Below are 18,122 nucleotides of genomic sequence, written 5' to 3' on the forward strand. Positions count from 1 at the left end.
CAATTTTATAACAGTATAAACACCAATATTTCAATCACTCTCCTAATAAAGCAGCTGCTTGTGTTTAGGAGAGGACAACAAAATATTTTTACATTTGTTTAAATTAAACAAAAAATATTAGTAATTTAACAAAAAATAACAATAAAAGTAATAAAAATATAGGTTAGTTAATAAACGATTCAAAGAATTGAAAAGGCAAAAACATATTTCTAAACAATAAGTAAAGTTATGAGGTGGTACAAGAGTATTTTAATTCAATTTTTTTTTTAATATTTTTCATAATTTTCTTCCGATCGTATATCAAGGGGTAATTTATTAAATAATTTTACACCCTTGAATATATATTGTTGTGTGCAAGGTAGGTTTGAGAAGGTGAAACTGTATGTGAGTAATATTGTATGTTTCGTGAACACCTCACTAGGAGAACCTGTGCTAAGGTGTTTACGTGGTTATGTATAGGTGTGACAAGTATTTATGCGTTGTAGAAGAAAGTTTTTATTTTTTATAAGTTTTAATTTTTTTTTTTTGGTTTTTGTAAATTGAATATTCATAAAATTTTAATGGTGTTTGTAAATTCAGTAAAATAAGTTAAATTTAATAAAAGAGTAAAAATTTATATTATTATTATAAATTTAGTAAAAAATAATAATATAAATTAACATATATGTAAGTGCATATATTTGTATTGTAAGTGTGAGTATAGTTGGTAAAATCTCGAAAAACGTGTTTATTTATTATGCACTTTTTATGGTTTAGTTATGTTTGGTTTGGAGTTATTATGTTTTGAAAAAATAAAATATCTTGGTTTTTGATCCAGGCTGTGATATGTTTTTTGTGAATTTTTTCAGATGTATTTGCAGTTAGTAGTTGCTTCAGAGTAATGGGCATACAATTAAACAGTTTAGTAGCATAGTATTGAAAGTGTCTTTGTCCGTGTGTGGTGTGTGTTATCGGTATGTTTAGTGTTTTATTTGTTAAGGATCTGGTTTTTAACGAGGTTTTTGGTTGAATTGGAATATGGAGTTTGTATTGGAGGAGGTGTAGTAATGCAGATTTAGCATAAAGTTGTCTTATTGACAAGACTTCTAATGTTTTGTAAATTTCGCTTGATTCTGTGTCGAATGGTACTTTTAGGATTATTTTAATTATCGCCTTTTGAATGTTTTGAATTGGGTCAATTGTCATTCTTGTAGCACTTCCCCAAGCTAGTATTCCATATGTGGCAATGGATTGTCACAGTGCAAAATATATGGATCTGAGTATTGTTAGAGGGAAAATGTTTTTGATGGACTTCATTAGGTACATGACTCGTTTTAGTTTATTAGTGATGAAAGTAATGCGGTCAGTCCAGCGTAAGTGTGTATCAATAATAACCCCTAGGTATTTTATTTGTTTTACCCTTTCCTTTACCATTGGCAATTAAATAAAGTTTGTTCACAGTCATGCAGTAATAGGTCTATGTTAGTTGGAGGTTGGCCTCTTTGTGTTATACTGTGTGTGATGTATTTTGGTAAGAGTATTACTGTTTAGCCATTTTTTGACAATTGATAAACTTTTTTCGGCTATTATAAATACATCTTTCCATGTGGCTGCTTGACATAGAAGAACTGTATCGTCAGCGAAGGTCACGATTTTACCTTCAATTTTAATGTCACACAGTTCATTTATGTAGATGAGGAATAATAAAGGGCCAAGTACACTCCCCTGTGGGACTCCGTATGTAATTAAAAGTGGTTCACTTGTCTTGTTGTCAATTTTAACTTGTTGCGTTCTGTCAGACATAAAGCTTTTAATTAAGTCGAATTCTACTCCATCAATGCCAATGTTTTTTAATTTCTTAAAAAGTTTTTCGTGTGAAATTGTGTCGAAGGCCTTACATAGATCTAAGTAAATAGAAATAACTTTTTTCTTAGCGTCAAGATTATGTGTTATAAAGTCCGTTACATCAGCTATTGCATGTTCTGTGCTCCTGTTTTTCCTAAAGCCATGTTGGTTCATCGATAGTATTTGTTTTGTTTCCAGATAGTGTTGAAGTTGTTTTTTTATAGTTTTTTCAAGAATTTTCGAAATGGTATTTAGTAGCGTAATAGGTCTGTAGTTGTTTACGTTATTTTTTTATCCTGATTTAAAAATTGGAATAACAAGACCTTTTTTTAGTAAGCTAGGAAAAATTCCTTCTTTAAGACTACGCTTAATTAAGTATGTGAGTGGTTTAAGTAGTTGTTGGCTTAATGTTATGATAGTTTTAGAGTGTACACCATCACGTCCCGTAGTTGTGTTATTCTTTAATGTTTGAATTATTTTGTTGGTATCTTCAAGTCAAGCCACGACCTATTCTGTATACCGCAGGGTCGGACAGATGTCATTGCCCGACATAGCATGACAAGAGGTATGACCTTACTAAATGCCCTACCAGCGGATATAGATGTGTTTAATATCACTATACCATGTTTTAAAAAATATATGTACATGTATTGTTAGTTTTAATAAAATTGTACCATAATTGGACTTACCTGTCTGTCGTACAATAAAAAAAAAAAAAAAAAAAAAAAAAAAAAGTGTAATATTTTGAAATGTGAAGGTTCTGTTAATATTTTCACTGTTGATGTTAGTTGCATCGTTTTGAGGTTCCTGAATATCTCTGAGAGGTGAGGTGTTTTTGATATTTTCAGCTAGGTTAGCTCCGATGTTTATGTAGTGTTTGTTAATATAATTGAGGATATGTGTAGGATTGTCGTGGAAGTGGACTTCTTCATCATCAATAAGTAATTTCTTTATGGTACCATCTTTGTTCTTCTGAGAATGAGTACTTTCCCTCAGAATTGACCATACGCTTTTAGGGTCATAGTTTGCTGTTATTAGTTTGTTTCGATAGTATAATTCTTTGGCTTTACGTATTATCAGTGTACGAGACAATATACCGTCCGTACAATAACTGTAGATATATTATATATAAATGTATATATTCGGTGTATATTCGTATTTTCGTATATTATAATTTGTTCTGAATTCATGTTTTAATTCAGTGAAAACAATCATGCACATAATTTATTACACATTCTAGTTACAACGCTTACCTCATACTCTGTAAATTTTAATATTTTATGTTACCAGGTTAATTCGGTAAATCCGATTATAATATATGCTACCAGATTAATTTTTTCTACTTCTCACAAAACAATGTATGTGTACTTATATTTATTATATACATTTTCTTTATTACACAACTTAGTTTCAGAGAAAAATGAAACTTTTTTTTGGTTTTTGTTATGTAATTATGTACATTTCAGTAATAATATGAACTAAACATGTCAATTTGTCTGTCCTAGAACGGGAAACTTTCCTAGTTGGACAGGCAAAGCATCCAATATGTAATATGTACTTTCTTTTGATAAATAAATAAATAAATAAAAAAAATAAAAAAAATTTTAAAAAAATAGATACGAAGGTAGCTGGGTACACCTTTTGGCGTTTTCAGTCTTGGTAGATGTTGTAGAGGTTTTGTGGTAGAGTTTAAAGCCACGATCAGAGAGGAATTTATTTCCAGATCCGAACTGACGAAAAGAATTTGATACTGGCAAAAACTGAATTTACTACTGAATAAAACACTTCTTGAGAATATTTCTTGAGACTTTTGGAGACTTGGAGATGGTTTTTCAGGAGAGAGGATTCCCTCTCAGAGGTAGATGTTGAACTGACTTTGTATGGAATTCGGTTCTCTATTTATAGAACGTTTTCAAATCGAACCCTCTCGGAGGCGTTCTATCCTTTTTCGTGAGGAGTAAAGTGGTTAGGTATTTTTCCTCTCTGCAATTATCTTGTTGAGAGGAAAGTTATATTTTAATATGATACCTTTAACCAAGTCAGTTCAATCTACCAAAACCATCTCCAGCAGTCCCGTTTATTTATTTTATAAATAATTATACAAATTTTCATGTTGGGTTTGAAGTTAAATATCTTTGGTTTGAACATTTCCCAAAGGGTAACAAATATAGTTAGATATAATTATTCATGTTATTGTATTAGTATATAATCATTTCTTGATGTTGATATTTATTTCGTAGTTATATCTTGCATCATTTTCCCGTAAATCCAGTCTGATGATATCACAATTAATCACATTTGAATCTGTTATCAGTGTTTGATAAGAAAGTCAAGGTGACATGCTGGGCTGTGATTGGTTGGAGACGGCGGCCATCATGGAATTCCATCCGGGGAGTAGTGGAGGGGGTCCTACGTAAATACTGAGTAGCCTTCCCAGCCGCGGTCACTTCGTGGGTTGGTGTGTCCGAGGGAGGTTGATGGATGATTATTTTCAGATGTGTTTCAGGTTCTGCTATTATATTGCTATGTAATTATCTTGATTAATCACATATAACACATTATTTGAGTGAGTTATTTTGATGTAAAGCTTTCCAAATGTGTCGGCGACACGGTATCAAGCGGTTTCGGGGTTCGAGTGTTCTTGTGGTTTTTGCGTAAATATGAATTCTCTTGCAAAATTCTGGAGGTCTGGATACGTATGATACAATCAGAGAGCAAATGTTCCTGTACCTTTTGTAGAAGAAATAAAGCGAAGTGTCATAAGGGTTCAGTTTAACTTGTTGGTGTAGTTTGTCCCTTTTTTTAATGCTATTTATGATGCTTTGGTTAATCCATTTTTTAAGTCTTACCTTGCGATGTGGAATAGGTATGTATGTTGTTTTGGTATTTTGGGTAATGTGAGTTTGGAGATGTGTTAAGAAAAAATTCCAGGCCTCTTCTGCCGAGTTAAATTTTGTAAGATGTTCCCACGTTTGTTTTTCTAAACATTGTTTTAGGTTCGTGTGATCAATTTCTCTTTTTGTTGTTTTATTTTTGAAAGTTAAGTTCTTAGTTGGGGAAGTCAGGCCTATCATAGTTGTGTAGTGATCTGTGATTGTGGATTCGTATACTGCACTACATATTTGTCTTTTTGATTTAACGATAAAGTGGTCTATACATGATTCTGTATCTTTGGTTACTCTAGTAGGAGTGTTAATGATGCTTATAATGCCATGTTCTAGAAGCATTAGTTGGTAATCAATATTTTGAGGGTGGCCATTAGGAAGTATGTTTATGTTTAGATCACCAGCTATGATGATATTTTTGTACGAAGTGAGTTTTTTTAGATGAGAATCTAGAGCCGTTATAAATGGTGCAATATTATGTATGGATGGTGATCTGTATAGGGCAAGAATACACGTATCTGAGTCGATGATTATTTGTAAACAGTTGGTATTTATCAAGTCAATTTTCTGCTTTCGCTCTTTTCATTAACTTGGAAAACTTTTTGTGAGATTGTCCAGAAGTGTTTAGGAAGCTACATAATATGTCATTGAAATGATTAAAAAATAAGTTTTTCCTTCTCACACCATCTGCCGCCTATCTGCTGAAACCAATATATTTAAAATAATATATTGGTTTCAGCAGCTTCAAAAAAAAAGACATACCATGTTCCTTTCTTCAGAAGGTTTTTGGTCATCATCATAGACATTTCAAAAAGGGTAGACTTGCCCTAATGTAAAACCTGAGTATCGTTTAGATGAGCTTGAGGCAAACCACACAGCCTGAATAAACTACAACATCAGTTGTGCGTTGACTGCCGAAGCCCGCATTGAAATAACCAGACCCTGCGCGGAAAAGAAAAGTTGGCTAGAGTAATATAAAGGTTTGCATCGTGGGACTTTTCTGCAAGGGGCCTGAAGGTTTGTTTTAAACCTAACCATCTAGAAATTGCATTTTTGCATAGTGACGCAAAAATGAGTGTGGTAAATAAATAAATTTAAAAAGTTTCCTAAATAGTTTAACAAAATGCTAAAAGTGGATTCTTTGTCTTCAGACTACGGATCTGAGGAATATATGGTCACTAAGTTATCGTCGTCAGATTCATATAATAAACTCTCAATTTGGGCTGATGCTAGCCGTTTACTACTAGCCACTACGCGTTTTACGGACAAGCTTGTCTATTTCCGAACCGCCCGCCATTTTGCCGAAATCTAACAAAATTTCAATTGTAAATATCGGGAAAAAACTTAACAGCCAATGGGTTAATAAATGTTTCTCTATAAAGCTTGTTACACTTTTTTATATTTGACTTGAAAATATTGACAAAAAGGTCACTGCTCAGCTGTACAATCCGGACCCAGAATGCAGCTGGTTTTCGGCAGTGCCTCAAGATGCAGATGTAGCAAACCCAATGAAACTTATTATCTGTAATGTTTTTAAAGTAATATATGAATATAAATATTTATTTATTTTAGGGAAATCGACAGTTTACATTTAATCAGTTTGTACATTAGTATTATATAGTGAAATAAAACCAATTATGGATTTCATCCTTGTGACTTTACTTCTACTGAGACAGCATAATATGCAATAATTAAATTAAATTTGTGAGAAAGGAATATGAATTAAAAAAAAATTATACAAAATAAAAGATTATATAAAACGAAAAATTTACAAAACAATGCATATATATATTTATTAATTTAGTTTTCCCAATTAAAAATGGATTACCTATCAGATAACCTATCTAAAGATAAGATTAGAGAGGTGACATTTTAGTAATTGGCTGTTATACTGTGCAGTATGTCATTTGTTTTTTTCTTATAAATGTCAATTGTACTGCCCGATTGAACATCTTTCTTGCTTGTGCACTACAGCAGAGGAGGTTAAAATAATATCAAGGAAGATTTCCAAATAAGCATATTATTTTATCATTATGAATTCTACTTCTAATGCCCATGAACACCTGACAAAGGCTACTGAACTAGTGATATCAATTCACCTAACTTTAAGAGACGCAGCTAATAAATATACAAATGCGCAACAACTCAAAATAATCCCTCTAACGTATGAATTGCTCGCTATCATCGGGCTGCTGGTTGGGAAACTGGAAACACTGGAAATAGAACTCACTGAATACAAAAACAAGGATCAGAAGGAAACTGTGTCAAAGTGAGTTGAATAAAAAAACATATTATTTAAATGGACATAATGTATCGATTCGTTGTTTCGTTGAGTTTGATCTCTAAATAGTATAAAATAAAGTCGCTTTCCGAGTCTGTCTGTTTTTGCGCTTAGTTCTTTCCACCCGTTAAAGCAGAAATTTTGATACATTTCGATGAAATTTTATACACTTGGCGTTCAAAATAAGAAGAAAATTAATCTCTTATTAAGCCCGGGCAAAAAGCTAAAAAATGTACTTGTTATATTATATTACAAAACTTTTTTTTCATTTTTGCACAAATCATTCACAAAAAACTGCGAAAAGTGTGTAGCGTCGAGAAAAATCTAGATTAACTAATTAATAATAAACCACTCGACCTACTTAGTACCTACTTAGTAAGGTTCCTGAAACATACAGTCTGTGCGAGTGCCTAGGATTTAGTTGCCGTCCATCTACCTACTGCTACCGTCGGCCGTGTAGTATAAATATGCCCGACGCAGCGAGTCAGTCAGTCAGTTATCTATCAGCCGTCAGTTTATAAATCTCACGAGTGACAACTGATGCGCCCCGCGCCCCTCCGCGAAGGACATATACCCGGTTTGGCCCGTACCATCATGGACTCTATCGGGACATCATCTTAGCGCCTTGTCCAGATCGCCGTCCCTGGCAAGCGCTACTCGGATTACAAGCGCCCTGGTTCCAGCGTCTCTGACCAGCGCTTCTTCCACGCCATCATGACCATCACGAGGACACGCGGCATCCTCACTGGTCACGCCGTTCCCGTTCAACCGCCTACAAGGTCCGCCGCACCTTCGGCCGTCTCGTCAGCACTGGAGTGCCTGAAGACCTACGTTCTTCGCCTGTGCCTGACCTTCATCGAGTCCCGGTCACCAGCGCCCGGCGTCGACTCACTGACCCGCGCTTGACCAGCACATCACCGCAGCAACCGGAGTATTCATCATCTACATCATCTCCTCGTCACGGCAACTGACTCAATAAACACAGTGACCTTCACCACACGCTTTTTATTTTCGTGCCTCACCATTGATCCCCAAAAGTGTAACGATGTGTTACCCTTTCTATGGGTTTAAATATAGTTTTACAAGTTTCATATTTGTTTTATTATAATATATGTGAATTCCACCATGAATTGTCAGTTTCAAAAATAGAAATATTATATACCCTATTCCGGTTAGAGACCATTTCCCTATTCTAAAAACTGAGTACCAACTCCAATGGTCTTCTGAATGGAAAAAATCCTCTTTGATAAAAGATCACCAGTACTCATTAATTCAACCTGTTCCTTCTATTCCTGTTAAGCCCTGGTTTCACAAATACACTGCCATGCCTAAAAAATATATTTCTTCCATAACCCGAATGCGGCTGGGTCACACTCACGGACGTATATATAGCTTTGATAAGGGGGGGGTCCGCAAATTAAAAAAAATATATATAAGGTCATGTTTTCGTGAAAAAAATAGTCAGTCTTAATCAATCAGCCTTTATTTTTAAATATTATATATATAAATCATTCAGTCTCTGATATTTGAACTAAAAATAAACATAACATAATTATCGCTCCTTATTTAAATAAAATCGCTTCGTTTATAACATAAAAAAAGAAATAACATAAAATAAAAGGTGGAAAACAAAATAACTTTTTTTATACCTAATTTGTTAAGGTACACTAAACAAAAATACTCTTTCATCTTAAGAACAAATAATTTGTTTTAAAATTGAAACACCTTTTATTTAATCACATAACCAAATAATTTATTCTAAACTTTGGTCATATTGTAAGGCACTCTTTTTAATGAACTACAATTATAAAATTAAAATCAAAAAGTATCATCCTACCTACAATAACAAAATATTTTTAATGCAAATAATACTTAATGTATGAAAAAAATAAGCGTTTTCTCTCAAGCTAAATGAAGAGCTTTCATCTTAAGAACAAAATAATTTCATTTAAACTTTGGTCGTATTATTATGACACTCTTTTAAATGAACTACAATATAATTAAAATTAAAAATTACCTACCTACCTACAGTAACACTAACAAAATATTGTAAATTCAAGTTATACATGAAAATAAATGTAGTTTTCTCTCAAACAAAAAAAACTGACACGAGATTCATTGTTTTACAACTACTATTAATTAAAAATTATCATTCCTTATTTCAAATAAATGGTTGTGCTTTTTTAAATAAGTTATAACTTCTTCGTAAATAATATAAAAAAATAAACAGTATCTAGGTATTACCTGTGTGAACATTATTAACGAATAACATAAAATAAAAGGTAGAAAACAAAATTACTTTTTTAGGTGCACTAATTTCTTTAGGTACCTACCTACACTAAACAAAAAATACTCTTTCATTTTAAGAACAAAATAATTTCCTCTAAACTCTGGTCATTTTGTATGGCACTCTTTTTAATGAACTACAATATAATTAAAATTAAAAAGTACCATCCTACCTACAATGACAAAATATTTTTAATGCAATAATACTTATTTGAATATAATGAAAATAAAAAGTGTTTTCGTGGCTCGCAGTTCAGTGCACCGAACATGTCCGACCGCAGGACGAAATCTCCCGAATTCAGTTTCGGTTTCGGCCGTAGTTTCGGCTGGATGGCGGCCGAAACCGAAACTAAGCCGAAACTCGTTTTTTGGCCGAAACTAGGCCGAAACCGAAACCGAAAGTTCGGTCGGACACTACTTTAAAGTAATACATTTAGTCTTTTACGTTTTTTTTTTTTTTTTTTTTTTTTTTAATGTTCTTTATTCAGTTAAGTTTATATATTACAGTAAACGGGTAAATTTTTGGCCACCACACTAGGCACATGCCCGTGTTGTAGTGGTCAAATTTAATTTAAGTTTAATTGCTAACTGATTAATAATTTCTTCGGAATCAAGTTGCACCGCCAGATCTCGGTGTACGCTCATTAAAGCCAGACCAGTAAGTCTTTCGTCGCCCATTTTATTTCTTAGGTAAGTTTTTAACCTCTTTAATGTAGAGAAAGATCTTTCAGGGGTTGCAGTGGACACTGGGAGTGTGGCTAAAATAATTAGAAGCTTTTTTATTAAAGGGAAAAACTGATCATCGCAGTTATCGATGGTGTCGATCACAGTTGCAGGTTTTTGTGCTACAGATTTCCAGTGATTGTGCCATATCTCATATTCACTCAGAAATATTGTGCCTTTATTTTCCCCACCCAGAAATGTTTGTGTAATCTTGTTAAGATTTTCTTTTATCCTGGAGTCATTACTGGTTTTTTCAGGTAGCAGCATTTGAATTCCTTCGATCGTCGATTCATGTGGTTTAAAACGAGCGTCGAGTTCTGTAATAACATGATCAATGAAAGGGTAAAACACATTTCGTCGGTAGTATATTTCGGCAGTTTCTGCTGCAATATTATTGCGCAGGGTTTGCCTTCCAGTTATTCTTGGCATTACTATATCGCTTGAACTCATCTGCTGTGCTTGCTCAAAAAGAATTGCGAACTGACTTTCGTTCCGAACATTTAGTAAAGTCGTTTTTACATTTTTTGTATATTCGCAAATGTTGGTCAAATCGACATTGACTTTCTGCATTGCTTTGTTAAGGTTTGCTGTATATGAAAAAACTTTTCTCAGTATAACTAAAGAAACAATAAACTGGCTGTTATCCATAGCGATTTGAAGATGGTATGCTTGAGTAGCGACGTCGCTACTAGCAGCATCTTGAAGTGCCCCAAGTGTTTCGCATATAACGGGAACCATTTCTGCAAATCTTTCGACAGCCACGTGTTTCTCGGTCCATCGTGTCTCACAAAGAGAGATAAGCGTTGAATGAGATGAATTAATTTGATCCGCAATTTTCTTCAAAAGTCCGTCGCGAAGCGTTGATAGGCGAAAAAAGTTTATTACGCTCTTAATGGTTCCGATACAGTTACGTATTATTGGTATCTCACATGAATGCGCTAAAACTAAGTTGAGAACATGAGCAACACAGTGTACGAATTGCGCTCTCGGGTATTGCTCTGCGATTATTGTTCTTACGCCCCGTAACCGGCCGCTCATCACTGCAGCGCCATCATAGCCTTGACCAATCCATTTATCCATATCCAAATTATATGATAAGAGATGTGATATAATAGTCGTTGCCAAAGCTTGAGCTGAAACATCTTCTACGTGGATGAATTCTAAAAAATCTTCCCGTATAACCGATTTCCCAGATGAGCAGTGTACGTATCGTAAACATAACGCTAATTGTTCTCGCCGTGATATGTCTTGTGTTTCATCAGCAAGTACAGTAAAAAAACCAGCCTCTTTGACCCTATTAAGTACTTGCGCTTGAATAGCACTACCACATAGTTCAATCACTTGATTTTGAATTCCTGGTGACGTATACATGGCTCTACTGTGAATGTTTTGTGTTAGTAAATGATTTTTAAGTGCTTCATCGCCAGATCGCGCACGAAAACGAAGAAGTGCTCTAAAACTACCATCATTATGTTCGGGTTCATTTATCCCAATTTCTCCAAAATCACGACTTCCTCTTAGTGCTATTTCTTGCCTTCCACAAAGAATAATTGTTTCAACAATGGCTTTCAATCTTTTTCTGTTCTCTTCGGCAATTTTACTGTTTTCTGCATTCATGCACTCTATAACATCAAACGTTTTTCCTTCCATGATCCTTGCAAAATTTGCTGCCTGCTCAACAGCAAATTTATGATACTTAGTATCTGCATGGTGATCAAAGCTCTCTAAAGCTTTCTTCCAGTAAGTAAATGGCTTACTAACCAAGGCTCCAAGTTCTTGCTGACCACGACCGCCATGCTTTTTTCCAAATAAAACACATACTTTGCAAAGTGCTCCCTGCATGACGTTTGAATATACAAGCCATGAGTACCTGGTAGTCCAATGGCGTTGAAAAGAAAGTTTCTTTTTACTAGTGATAGTGACTGGAAATTTAAATGTATCCGAAGGGGTCCAAAGCTCTTTTAATGCTCTCAGCTTTTCCTCGTCATTGCTTGGAGGATGACATACGTAGAGCGCAATATCATAACCCGTCCTGGCTGCGGCTGCGGACGTAGCCGAACACAAATCCATCCTGGCTGTAACAAAGACATATTTGACTAAAACAAAACAACAGCACATACCCATCTTCAAACAGCTTTTTGGTCATATTTAATTGTAAGAATAATAATAATAATTTGTGACTCTAATACTCTAATCCATACTTTAATTAAATCGCAAGCGTTCCGTTTCTGTAAGTACATAAATATTTACAAAAAAAAAACAATTCATACGCACTATAATTATGTTACTGAGGTCAATAAAATAGTTATTAAAATTTTTGTCTGTTTGTCTGTGCGTTTGACCACGCTAATCTCAGAAACGGCTTAATCGATTTGTATGCGGTTTTGTTTAACATTTAAGTCTATGTTTCATTCCAATCGGTTCATAAACTAAAAAGTTATGTTAAGAATAAGAATTTTCAACTAAAAATTAAGTCTACGCGAACAATGTCGCGGGCACCAGTTAGTTGTTAGTTAAATATAATTGTATTTCTTTCTGTTAAAAGGCGAAATGATTTTATAACACTTAGGTACACGTCGCATATACACTGAAATTACCATTTGTCAAATATTTTATGCTCACGGCAAAACATTTGTTTACAGAAATTCTCTGGGAATAAAAATAAGAGCAGGATAAAAGTTTTTAAAATTCTAGTAACTGGGTTCCTTCCTAATAAAATAAACAAGAGACTTACCTTTCTTCACTTCATCGTCATCAGTATCTGTGGATGGCCGCGCTCTATTTATTCCTACTTCTTCAATATGACAGGATTCCACATTGTCTTTTGATAAAAGTTCATTGGGATTTGGTCTCTCTTTCTTAGAAAAAAAACTCAAAAGAGATACCTGATTTGATCGTTTCATACTTTTTAAATGCGACACTTCTTTCTGTATTAAAACAACTGACAACTGCGCAACGCGAAGAAACAAAATAGACTAAACTAGATTCTAGCTTGGTATGGTGCGCGCGGCCGAAACGCGGGCGGCGGCGGCGCGCCGCGGCGGGGGCACTGCCCATTCCCCCGCTCCCCGCACTGTGGCGGACTTAAGAAACTATCGTATTCTACAATCGGCGCGGTGCAATGGGGGGGGTCCGGACCCCCAAGACCCCCCCTTATATACGTCCGTGGTCACACTTGTTGTCTTAGCCATCTTGCCAGGTTTCACATAGTCAGTACGCCGTACTGTGATTGTGGGTGAGAGGATACTCTGGACCATAATTTTTTTGAGTGTCCTATCAATGACCAATTTCCAAACTTCATGCATGAATTGGTAAAACATGATATTAAGATCCCTACCAGTATACCCTGCCTTCTTAGTATAAACACTCCAGAAATTTACCATTTGTTGGCAAAATTTATTTATAAAAATGGCCTTAATATCTGACCATAATAATAAATATAAACCAAATGACTTTCACTTTCATTTGTATACATTTCAACAGGTTCCTATTTTCATCTTTATTTTCACTAATCCCAACTCTGCATATTTTGATTGAGTTAAAACACTATTCTTTATGTATTTGTATATTTTTCTTGATTCTTTTATTGTATTTGTTTATATCCATTTCATAGTACTGTTTTAAAAAAAATAATGCTTCTAATTTTGTAAAAATCTGTTCTTTTAAATAACAAAAAACGCCCAAACGTACACAGGTTCTTATTTTTATAATTACCTATTATCACCAGCTCTGTATTATTTTTGTTAAGTTATGTTTTTGTTATACCTATGTTATGTTTATGTTATGTTATGTTCATGTTATGTGTATGTTATGTTATGATATGTTTATGTTATGTTCATGGTATGTTTGTGTTATGTTTTATAATCACATTTATTTACTCCTAAATGCTGTATTTGTTTATAAGATTGCCAATTTCATAGTTCTGTTTAAAAAAAAACGCTACTAATTTTAGAAAAATCTTTGGTTAAATAACCAAAAAACGCCCACTTATATTGTACGCAGGTTCCTATTTTTATAATTTTGTGATAACCTACTGTTACCAGCTCTGTACCGTTTATGTTATTTTATGTTTATGTTATGTTATGTTATGTTTATGTTATGTTTATGTTAGGTGTTTTTAGGGGAGTGCTATTAAAATAAGACTGTACAATTGTGAGACATGGTGTCTAGCAAATAATGAAAAAAAAATGCATTGGACTGGATCATATGGATTTAAAATGAACCATGAACTCTAAAATTTTATGGAGCATGACGCCATTGTAAGATTCTGTAGGTCCCAAATACTTAAATGGACTGGACTTACAGAAAGAGACACCAAAAATACAGATTATGTGGGTGCGCCAGTGTAAGCAATCCAGAGGCAGACTGGGAAAAGGTGGATATACTGAGTGGAAAAGGATTGGAGTAGGACGGGAAGGACTCAGGATGTGGTGGTGGAAAGCATTTAAAACTATTTATCCTCTATCTCCTGTATTCTCTAAGTATTATATTTATGTGCCAATTTATATAAAACTGTATTTATTTAACCACCAGCACATTACGCGTCTCTTCCCAGAAAGTCCGAGTAATGATATCTGTTCATTTCCTGACAGGTTTAGTGCCGTGGCTGAGACGGAGAGAGCTCCAGAACCCATCCAAGCTGGTGAGTTTCTCTTTAAACACTTGTAATCGTTGAATCCTTAACTGGTCATATTGGATATTGGATATATGCTCTAGGGTTAGTGGAAAAGCATCAAAGCAAATTGTAGAATTAAATTAAATTGTTAACAAAAGTTATAGATGTTCCTTGCGCAGCTGACAAGAGCCCCCAAGATATTCTGGACTCAGCAGACCGCTACTTCCGCATCCCCTTTTTGCGGCCCGGTGCCACGGAGGGGTGCTGGAGGTATATGCACTTCCGCGGCCAAAACGTGGTGCGCCAGATGGAACTGCATCATGACATTGCACCGGTACTGCTCACCGCAGGTAACTTGCCTCATAGAGATACCACACGTGCTTACTTTCCAGAGATAACCTTTTGCTTTTCATCTTTCTTCTACCACAATCCGACTAATCTATTAATAGTAATGTTAACCTTTCCGTTACCAACAGGGGTACCCAAAATCTCTAAAACTCTAGCTTAGGTATTTTTTTATATTCCTAAAAAACTATAAACACATAATCTATCATAAAAAAATAAACTAAAGTACTAGATTAACTTTTTGCGGTAAAAAAATTTGCAGTGCACCAGCTGATTCTATATTCGTAATAACTTACTTTGTTTTTTGCTAAATGTTGATTTCGTAAATTGTTCCTTCTGACACCAGATAATGTAAGCAAGAGGTTAAACAGAAAAAAAATATTTTTTAAACTTTTCCTGCCATAAATAATATTTCTTGCGCGCTGGAATCATATCACAGTTGTTTCCGTCATTACACTGGAACAGTGAATAGTGCCAACAGGGGTACCCAAAATCTCTAAAACTCTAGCTTAGGTATTTTTTTATATTCCTAAAAAACTATAAACACATTTTTTTTTTTTTTTTTAAGTCGGAGGCGGTTTACTTACGTTCCCCGCGAGCACTTAGGCCATAGGCCCATTGTACTATCTCCCATTTTACCTCGTTCCCTTGCCAGTAACCCGGTCCCTTTTATGAAGTTCACCAGGGCTGTCATTGGATATGTGGCGATGTCTTCTGGTTCCACACTGTGTCTTCCCAGGTATCTGAGCCTTATTCCCAGCAGAGCGGGACATTGGCACCATAGGTGAATTGGAGTCTCTTCCTCCTCTTCACATTTCCTACAGATGTTGGTGTTTTCCACTCCCAACAGTTGCATGTGTCTCCTGAGATGGCAGTGTCCCGTTAATAGTCCTACCAGTTCCCTCAGTGAGTTTCTGTCCATATCGAGTAGTTGCCTGGTTCGGTTATTTTCCGGTCCGTTTATGAGTACTTTAGATTGCCTCATTCCGGGTGCCTTCTTCCATTCCTTCCAGTGTTGGGATTTGACCCACCTCTTGATATGTAGTTTAGTGTGGCAAGCTGCTACTCCTACGGCCGGCTCAGATCCCGCAAGTGCCGCTTTCGCCCCTTTCCTTGCTAGTTCGTCAGCCTGCTCGTTGCCCTCAATACCTTTATGTCCTCTTACCCAGAGCAGGGTTACTTTATTGATGGTCGCCAGTTCTATAAGGATAGTCCTGCATTCCATCACCAGTCTGGAGTCGCATCGGTTACTTTCCAGTGCCATTAAGGCCGCCTGGCTATCCGAACATATGTTTATGTTCTTATTTCTGTACCCGATACTCATATTCTCCTGTGCGCAGGCCAAGATGGCTTTCATCTCAGCTTGAAACACAGTGCAGTGCATTCCTAGAGGTATACTGAGTTCCCTCTTAGATCCCTGTAGACAGACCCCGGCCCCTGTTCCTTCCTCCATCTTGGACCCGTCTGTGAACCAGATTAGTTCCTGTTTGGAGTTTGGACCTGGGACCGTGTCCCATTCCTCCCTTGTGGGGTACGTCACTTTGAACAGCTGTCCGAAGAAGTATTCGGCTTGCTTGCCGTCCTGCTTCATCCCAGCCGTCGGACTAATTGCCCTCAGTCTTATTCCTATCTCCGTGTGAGTGTTTCTGGGCAACTCTCCTCTCCATTGGCCATTGCAATGTAACCTGTAGGCTGCCGCCATCGCCGCCCCCTCTATTTCTATGTTTAGTGGGGGTAGGTTCAGCAGCACTCCCATGGCTAGTATTGGAGTGGTTCTCATGGCTCCTGTGATGCTTCTGCATGCAAGTCCCTGTATGTGATTGAGTGTGACCATCACTGTTTTCAGTGTTGTTCTCCTCCACCAGACCAGGGCTGCGTGCATGATTCTTGGTTTTACAACGGCTGTGTAAAGCCATTGCATCATTTTAGGTTTGAGACCCCACGTTCTGCCGCAGATTCGCCTAGTTGCCCACATCAGAGCACAGGCCTTTCTGCCTACAGTTTCCACCTGGTTTTTCCAGCTCAGTTTGGCATCTATGATGACTCCGAGGTACTTAACCGTGTCAGAGGGTTCTAATTCCTTTCCATAGAAGGTTGGATTGCTCCGTCCTTCTAGTTTCCTTTTACGCGTAAAGATTACTAGTTCTGTTTTGTCTGGGTTGACTGACAGTCCTGTTTCTTCACACCATTCTTCCACTGTTGCCAGTGTTGACTGTATAAGGCCTCGGGTTGTGTCTGCATCCCAACACCTTATTATGGTTGCAATGTCATCCGCATACCCTTGCGTATATAGGCCCCTGTTGTTGAGTTTCTGTAACGTATTGATGTTTTACAGGATAGAATACTGGGCCCTTAATCTCCAGTATTCTAACGAGGATAGGGATCTGGTAATATATCTATTAATAGTCGTAGATACTTATATACGGAGGTTGTTTAATTCGGAATATAATAAACTGACAATACAAGTAACAAGTTGCCTAAAGGCCGTCTAGCGAAAGAATGGCTCCTCGTCACCCGGCAATGTAATACGAGTCTGTTGGTAGCGTTCGGTTATGTTCGGTAGAACTCGAAGCTGCCCGAACGCAAACACCAAACACTACAGTTTCCGGATGAGGTTGTCCACCACCAGGCTCCACAGCAAGGGTGATAAGACCCCTCCCTGTGGACACCCTCGTGTCACCAGCACTTTGATGCTTACCTCACCCCTTGTCACCGTAAGTATCCGGCCTGAGAGCATGTTCCTCAGCCACCTTCTGGTGGTTTTGTCGAGTCCATGTCTTTCTGCCGCTTCATCAATGGATTTAATAGTGGTGCAGTTAAATGCTCCCTCTATATCCAGGAATAACCCTACCGCCAGTTCCCCAGTCGATTGTGCCTGCTTCAGTTTGTACACCAACCTGTGCAGTGCCGCGTCGACTGACTTACCTGCTTGGTAAGCAAACTGTAACTCGTGGAGGGGCTTCTCTTTTAGTGCCCCGTCCCTTATGTGCCTGTCCATTAGCCTCTCCATTGTCTTCAAAAGAAATGAGGTGAGGCTAATTGGGCGGAATGCACCTGGTTGGTCGTAGTCAGCTCTCCCCGGTTTGGGTATGAACACTACCCTTGTCTTCCGCCATGGTATGGGGATGTATCCGAGGGCACAGCATGCCCTCAGGATCTTCGT

The 18,122-nt window shown here is 36.5% G+C and overlaps 1 protein-coding gene across 1 annotated transcript; it reads left to right on the top strand.

The window, feature by feature from the left end:
- Positions 1 to 6,600: 6,600 nt before the first annotated feature.
- Positions 6,601 to 17,299, top strand: LOC149423145 (myosin heavy chain 95F-like). Its single transcript, XM_089633054.1, has 4 exons — positions 6,601 to 6,978; positions 14,592 to 14,641; positions 14,773 to 14,964; positions 17,295 to 17,299. Exons 1-4 carry the CDS (start codon positions 6,743 to 6,745, stop codon positions 17,297 to 17,299), a joined length of 483 nt encoding a protein of 160 aa, XP_089489180.1. The 5' UTR covers positions 6,601 to 6,742.
- The last annotated feature ends 823 nt before the right edge of the window (positions 17,300 to 18,122 follow it).

This window comes from Hesperophylax consimilis, chromosome 6, assembly GCF_061612785.1.
Source record: "Hesperophylax consimilis isolate HC1 chromosome 6, BYU_Hcon_1.0, whole genome shotgun sequence".
NCBI lineage: Eukaryota > Metazoa > Arthropoda > Insecta > Trichoptera > Limnephilidae > Hesperophylax > Hesperophylax consimilis.

Coding starts and splice junctions, on each gene's coding strand:
- LOC149423145 (XM_089633054.1), top strand. CDS start 6,743: ATGAATTCTACTTCTAATGCCCATGAACACCTGACAAAGGCTACTGAA. Junction 6,979..14,591: donor CAGAAGGAAACTGTGTCAAA/GTGAGTTGAATA, acceptor ATTTCCTGACAG/GTTTAGTGCCGTGGCTGAGA. Junction 14,642..14,772: donor TCCAGAACCCATCCAAGCTG/GTGAGTTTCTCT, acceptor TGTTAACAAAAG/TTATAGATGTTCCTTGCGCA.